General features: G+C 34.1%; 1 protein-coding gene across 1 annotated transcript; it reads right to left on the bottom strand.

Moving 5' to 3' along the window:
* Positions 1 to 3,179: 3,179 nt before the first annotated feature.
* Positions 3,180 to 6,762, bottom strand: LOC137642032 (uncharacterized). The gene is made up of 2 exons (XM_068374592.1): positions 6,657 to 6,762; positions 3,180 to 3,771 (listed from the first exon to the last, which is right to left on the bottom strand). The coding sequence occupies exons 1-2, from the start codon at positions 6,699 to 6,701 to the stop codon at positions 3,310 to 3,312; spliced, it is 507 nt and encodes a 168-aa protein (XP_068230693.1). The 5' UTR covers positions 6,702 to 6,762; the 3' UTR covers positions 3,180 to 3,309.
* Positions 6,763 to 8,101: the final 1,339 nt, after the last annotated feature.

The following is an 8,101-nucleotide window of genomic DNA, read 5'->3' as shown; positions in this document are numbered from 1 at the left end:
ATCGATAAACATTTTCCTTTTTGTTCTAGTTACGAAAGTTAATGTCATTTTTTCTCTTTTTTATTATATTATTTCTCTCAACATTTAGTTTTGTGTAAACTTATTCTCCTTTTCTGGTAACTATTTATGCATAACTATATATATATATATATATATATATATATATATATATATATAAATATATATATATATACATATATATAAATGGATATATATATATATATATATATATATATATATATATATATATATATATATAGCTGAGCTCCACAAGGCACTAGAAGAGCTGAAAGACCCAGGCCTACCTGTCTGAGGACTATGAAGTGTGAAATAGGAGATGATGAAAAGACAAGTATTGAATTAAAAGCTTAAGATAGAGACGACTTGTGAAATTTAACCGAGGCCTTTTGCGTTAATAGGCGTATGAGGAGATGAGGATGATGATACACACACACACACACACACACACACACATATATATATATATATATATATATATATATATATATATATATATATATCTTACGAAGCTGGTCTAGTGTTGAGTAGATATTTTATTCATGTATTTCATTTGGGTATTTAAGAGGTGTATAGTCAGCTCATAAGGTGAGCTCCTCTCATGTAGGTATAAGTAATTGTACGTAAATTACGCAAGACTATTGTCATTCGTTTCGAAGTATTTTTCATTCAAGACAGTGTATGTAAATTTACGTTATTTTTAAGAGTTAACTTCCTATTTCACATATCTTGTAACGAAGTCTTATGTAACCATATGAGTTATGAACAAGGGCTTATGTAATTTTTATGTTTTCATGAGGTATTGCGTCATGTTTGTGAAAAATTACGGTATTCTTATATTTACCACGAGTTTAGAATATTCCTGAAAACCCCTGAGTTAGTTTTATCTTTTTTTATTATTTTTCCGAGAACGGAGGTGGACGGAGCTGCAGAAAGTCGGTTGCCCTTCAAGCAAGGTTAGATTCTCCTGTTCGATACCTGATCTTTGACAACCTTACGTTGTTAGGCACTGCCCCCAAGCTTCTACACCCCCTAACCTAGAAGGATCTAGAATTATTAAGTCAATATATATGCACCCCCAGGGATGAATTGCAGCAGAAGAGAACCAGCCTGTCCCTTTGTAAGAGCCAAGTTTGCATCACTCTCTCAAGTCCCTCGAGTGTGTGTCCTCACCAAAGTGATTAAGTTTATACCCAACATATAATGTGTGTAGTGTGTTCAAATGTTAACAAAACATTAAAGGTGATTTCAAATTTTTTGAGTTATTGTAAGTGCTGGTATTATATATATAATAGTAACTGGCTCTGTGAGATTTATTTGAAAACGTGAATTGTATTTAGGTTGGCTTATCTGTTCGATTACTTCATGTGAGCTAAAAACTCGTATAAGTTTATCAGTTACTTTTATGTGAACTTCAATAAGAGTTTAATCATTTGAGTGTTAAAGGTTAACTATTTTCTTTAATTATCAAGATTAGATATTTGTGTAAAGTTTAATTTTCAGTGAAACAAGTGATTGTATAATTTTCAGTGGAATATTCTTTTGTCTTAGTCTAAGGTTTTGTTCAGATTTAATATTTCGAGTCAAGTGTTTGCATAATTTTCATAAGTATCTTTTTCTTGTCTTAGTCAAAGGTTTTGTTCAGATTCAATATTTCGAGTGATTTATTTTGGTGAGAATTCTTTCAAAGTGTTGTAGTTTTTCATAGAATAAATATATTTTTGTAAAGTGTGTATTTTTTCGATCACCAGTGTTTCTTACAGAGCTCCCTCGTATTCCTGTTTAAGAATCAAAGTAAGAGGTTGTTTTGAATAGTTCTTTCTATCAATTACCCAGTTTATTTTTAGTTTACTTAAGAGACCTTTGGATGTTCAGTGTTTTTATGTATTGCCATCTGGGAGTTATATAGTTTCCTCAGTGTAACATATTTGTATAAAAGAAAAAACAAGTGAGTCTGGAACTCACGAGGTTGTGTAACTTGCCAGCTGTAATATATAATATATATTTTTGGTGCTCAGACCCAGGACCATAATAATATATGTCATCATCATCATCAGCAGCAACAACTAGTAACCTGCAGGACAAAAGCCTCAGACATGTCCTCCCACTTTGTCTGTTTATGATCTTTCTATACTAGTCAATACCGGCAATTGTTTTAGCTTTTCAATCCATTGCCGTCTCTTTCTTCATTTGCATCATTTGCAATCTCTAGGAGCCCAGTCTGTTATTCTTCTTATCCATCTATTATCTGTCATTTTCATTATATGTCCTACCCATGTCTGTTTATTTTTCTTACATGTTAGAATATCCTCTAGTTTACTTTACTGTCATATCCATGTTGCTCTTTTTCTCTATCTTAGTGTTACTCGAATCATTATTCTTTCCATAGCTATTTGAGATATAACTCGCTAATGTTCTAAGGCTTCAGTAAAGCTCCAAGTTTTTTTGTTTAAGTTCATTTTACTTTTCATAATCTCCTTTTGTTTCCCAAAGGCTCTCCATCCCATACTTATACTTGTATTAATAAGGTTTATGGACATACTTTGGTCAGACATTAAGTGTTTTTCTAGGACACGAGACCGAAATTAAATATATGCATATATATGTATGGATATACACACACACATATATATATATATATATATATATATATATATATATATATATATATATATATACACACATATATGTGTGTGCAACAACAGCAAATGTAGCCGTCTCTAGTTTGTTGCAGGACAAAACCCTCAGACATGTCTTTATTCATGTCTGGGGTTTGACTAGTTATAATCACCACGTTAGCTAACCGCGGATTTGTGATAGTGGGAGACTTATGCCTGATATCTCACAGCAAACCAAAAAAAATATTGGTAGCTCTTACGAGTAAAGCTTTGCTGATAATGGCAATACATGAAAACTTTTTTTCTGAATACTTAACAAACTGCTATATTCTCATAGCGGTACTATATTTATATTTGCTAACATTTATACCATCTTTTTTTTTTCTCGAGCCCAGTTCTGGGGGTTTTCGTAATATTCTATTTCTCTTGGAACAGAGGAATATCAAGATTATATCTTTAAAAATCTAATGACATTTTGCGTTGCAATTTATCGGGAATCATTAACTATTGCAAGAAAATTAAAATAAAACTGTGTCAAACTTTTTATTGAAGTTACATGTATAACAGTTACACTGAAGAGGTACAACAGAGCAAAATCTTAAATAAAAGTTTTAGACAATATATAAAAAAAGGGCAAAAGTAGAAATGATTCTCTATGATAACTGATATTTGATTAGCGGCCGAATCCACCTCCGAATCCTCCCAATCCACCTCCCAAGCCCCCTCCGAATCCACCTCCGAATCCTCCTCCCAATCCACCTCCAAATCCACCGAAGCCTCCAGATCCAAATGGTGGTTTGCAAACGTGTTCCTCAAGACACCTGTCGTAACAGCACTTGTCGACGCCTCCGCACTTGCTGTCATTGGAGCATGTTTGAGGGGGAGCAAAGGCCCTGACGGGTGGGCACTGAGGCCTTACGGGAGGGCATTGACCTGGCTTGACGAAGGGAAGGGTTTCGGGCTCGTTGTTGCCCTCGCAGCAGTAGGCCTGTCCCTCGGGAGTTCGGCACCAACGCCTGCAAGTCTGAGACAAACCTCCGCCTATGAGTCCTCCAGCAGGAAAGAAACGTGTATTGCCAGAGTTCTGAGCGAGGGAAACTGCTGCTAAGCAGCTGATCAGTAGTAGTTTCATCGCCTGGAAGCATAGAGAAAATCATCATAAATATATCTATCTAAGAAGCCGAAGCAATGTCTTAGATTCTATTCTTACTACTACAGGATTTTATTTTAATGTTGTTGATGTTCTTGAAGTATGTTGTTTTAATTGTTCATTAGTAAGTTCTTAGTTTTTTTTTTTAATTCGTTTTCTCGCTAGGCTAGTTTTCTCTGGTTGAGCCCTTGGGCTTTTAGTATCTTGCTTTCCCAAGTATGGCTGTAGCTTAGCTAATAATAATAATAATAATAATAATAATAATAATAATAATAATAATAATAATAATAATAATAATAATAATAATAATAATTTATCAAAATTGAGCGGGACTCGAAACCCAGTCTGGCATATTACCAAGCTGGGACGTTACCAATAGGCCCCCCACAACCACATCTGTTAAGAATTTGCATTAGAATAGCTGTAAATGTTTAGTAACTTACATTCCAGGATTTCCACCGTTTTAGAAACGGATATATTGACGTATATGAGTGATATTACGGTCACCAGCCCTTAAAAGATACTAACAAAGTAAGGTAAAATTACGGTCGCCCGTATTTTACTGAAATACGGCTGAGAACAGTATATTTTGACGGAGACTTTCCGATTAGAATTGCGGATTTTTTTAACAGTGTAGCTACCGAAAACTGAAGTCATGAAACATTATAGTTTTTTATACAAATGTTCACCAATCAGTAAAAAATTCTTCATTCTTCTTAAAAGGGATATAATTAACACAAAAGTAAACAAATGCCCAGATGTAAAGTATTAAAATGTAAACAAGAAGAAATATTTTCAGAATAAGCTCGATTTCTATAGATCGTAAAATACCCTGCCTATAAAAATCAAAATCAGCAATTCCAAGAAATGTTATGGTGTGGAAAGAGTTACACCTTCTTAAGAGGCAGAAGATTCCAGGCGTAGATCAAGTGGCTCTACACTTATGTAGTCCCCAATGACCATCTTTAAGTATACGAAACAGAGAGTAGTTTATAACATAACATAACTAGTTATCACCATTTGCTGTCTTATGCTGGATTATATGTAGCTTTTGCTTAGGGAACCCGCCGCGTGAGGCGTATGTTTAAAGGTTTAAAGGCCTCTCATGAATGGCAGGGACAAGAGACGTTGACATTACTCTATTGAGTAGGACAGTATGTTTAAAGGTTTAAAGGCCGCTCATGAATAGCAGGGGCAAGAGACACATTACCCTATCGAGCAGGACAGTATGTTTAGAGGTTTAAAGGCCGCTAATGAATGGCAGGGGCAAGGGACACATTGCCCTATCGAGCAGGACAGTATGTTTAGAGGTTTCGAGGCCGCTCATGAATGGCAGTGGCAAGAGACGTTGACATTGCCCTATCGAGCAGGACAGTATGTTTAGAGGTTTAAAGGCCGCTAATGAATGGCAGGGGTAAGAGACACAGTCCCCTATCGAGCAGGACAGTATGTTTAAAGGTTTGAAGATTAGTCATGTATGCCATCTGACGGAAATGACGAAAACTCATGCGGAATGTTTAAAAAACATGGAGCCAAACAATAGCCATTTTCAGACAGAGAAGATTAACGCAGGATAAGATAAAGAAAAAAAGATCCCAAAAAACTATTTAAAGGTTTAAAGTTCACTCATGAATGGCAGAGGCAAGGACCAGCGACATTGCCCTATCAAGCAGGACAATTCCCCAGAGACTGATCATATATACATATAAGCCTCGCCCCATCCAAGCTAAGACCAAGGAGGGCCAGGCAGTGGCTGCTGATGACTCAGCAGATAGACCTATAGGTTCCCCTAAACCCCAATCCTTAGCTTACAAGGATGGTGAGGTTGCAGCGACCAAAGAAGCTATCAAGTTTGAGTGGGACTCGAACCCTAGCCTGGCGTTCACCAGTCAGGGACCCTGGAACAATAATGTCATGATTTTCAGATATCATTAGGCAGAGTAAAAATGCCTCATGCTAATTGATAACGATTCTCGTTAGTATAATAATACTAAGAAAATTAAAACATTTTTCTTTGATGCATTGAACTTATGGGAGTTATACGACTTTTAATGAGTAAGAGATTCGCTTTATCTAAGGACAAGTAGGTTCATTTTGTGAAAACTCAAATCTTGGACTGCGAAGATTTTGAATTTCTTTAAATTACGAAAAGATTAAGAGAGAAAGAAAGGTTACATTGTATGTGAAATCCAACGCTTCTTAACTACGACATAACTCTTCGATTTGATCTAAAATATCAGTCTGTGATAAGCGATTCTATTTTTATGAAAATTATTTTTCTACTAAAAATAAGAATTCGTTAACAGATTTAAATTAATTTCCTTATTTACCTTCCTTTGGCAAAGATTGTTTTTCCTTACTAGATTGTATCAAATTATAGTCGACCACTTCATGGATGTATTAAGGAGCATATGAAAAAGCTCCCTTTTTTGCTACAAGAGACTAAAACACACTAGATTATAAATGAAATTTGAAAAATATTCATTTAAAATCAGTAGGTTTCAAATCAATATGTAAACACAAGAAAGCTTAATAAAGCTGCTGAAAAAACAAATCTGCTTAAATCTGAAGAAGATTGTTAGAAATAATCACTCACAATTAACCCATATTAAAAAAACACGAATATTATTATTCTAATAATCACCAGCAGAATGCACAAAAGAAATCACTCAATCCCAAGGTAGTGAAGGCACAATGAATAAATGTAAACTATTTCATAAAATATACGTTGAAAAACAATACTAATTCTCTTTTTCAATCGGTTCACGTCACATTAAACCACTGTACAAACTGTGGTACCTTATAACTTTCTAGGGGAAATAATCAGACTTATTAATATGAAAAGTCGGCTGAGTGAGAGATCTACAAACCTTCATGTTGTCCTGACCAGCTCTCTTGGAGGAGTGCGTTCCCATCTTGAGGTGCTGCCCCTTTATATACCATACTTGAGTCCATATTCCGGTTTTTACGACTCCTCTTCTCCCCCCATAGCACTACACTGTTAAATGATTTGCTGTGAAAAACGGTAAACCTGGCATAAATGTTGCCAGCTATTCACCATTTTAAAAACGGATATATTGACGTAATGGAGTGATATTAGTCACCAACCCGTAAAAGATAATACCATAGTAAAATCAAATTACGGTCTCCTGTATTTTACTGTAACACGGCTGAAAACAGTGTATTTTCACGGAGAATTTCCGATTAAAATTACGGTTTTTTTTTAAACAGTGTAGGAAGGCTAGATGAGGCCACAATAAAACCGTAATGTTGTCCAGTGCTGCCAGCCACAACGAGGTTTCCCTTATGTAAGGCCATATAGTACTTTGGTAAGGCTTTCAGTAGGCTTAGCTTTGGTTTGTTTATAATTAATTTCACATACCTTCGAAGTAAAATTCATGATTACGATGTCTGGTCTATGTTGATATGCTAATTAGTCAAGTATGAAATTTAATAGGATGGAATAGATGAAGCGGCTGCCTTGGGTATGATAATTTTCTTAATTAAATCAAGGTAAACGGTAGTTACTCGAGTATATATTCTTCACCAATTCAAATTAGTGAAATTATTATTAATTTATCATATTATAGTAGTAATAAAAGAGGCCCTAGTGCTAGTGAAGCTAAGAGAAATGGTGAAGAGAATAAGCGTTTAGTATTGTAATTTTGATTTTCGAGCAGAAAGTATTAAAAAAAATGGGGGTAAACTAAACGTGAAGGCCTATTAGAGTAATATGAATTGATTGGTAATGATCTGACGTAACTTCAGCCAAGGTCAATAATATCGTCTGAAACAGAGATTGAAAGAATGTCAGGATATGAATTAATTAATATTATCCTTTTGAACGATATAGGAAATGACGTTCTTGTGACTTACAGAATCAGAAATATAGTTAATAGAAAAAGATGAACAAACTTCATATCTGGAGATATATAAATATATATTTATATATATATATATATATATATATATATATATATATATATATATATATATATATATATATATATATATATATATATATATATATATATATATATATATATATATATATATATATATATATACATATATATATACACATAAAACGTTAAGCACAAGATGTGACACACACTAACATATGCGAGGAAGCATTGTTGTATAGATTTATTCAATTTCATATTGCTTAAGAAAACTTAAAACTAATTCTCTTGTCAACTAGATGTTCATATGTGAGTGCAGGAGGGATTTTGACTAATAGAAAATGATCACTCCCAATGTTGCATAATCTATAAAAAACGTATGTACATAAGGATATGGTTAAGTTCTAAATCAT

This window comes from Palaemon carinicauda, chromosome 6 (genome assembly GCF_036898095.1).
Source record: "Palaemon carinicauda isolate YSFRI2023 chromosome 6, ASM3689809v2, whole genome shotgun sequence".
In the NCBI taxonomy this organism is placed as follows: Eukaryota; Metazoa; Arthropoda; class Malacostraca; order Decapoda; family Palaemonidae; genus Palaemon; species Palaemon carinicauda.
This window is presented reverse-complemented; position numbering and strand designations above follow the sequence as displayed.

Coding starts and splice junctions, on each gene's coding strand:
- LOC137642032 (XM_068374592.1), bottom strand. CDS start 6,701: ATGGGAACGCACTCCTCCAAGAGAGCTGGTCAGGACAACATGAAG. Junction 3,772..6,656: donor CTGGTCAGGACAACATGAAG/GTTTGTAGATCT, acceptor CTATGCTTCCAG/GCGATGAAACTACTACTGAT.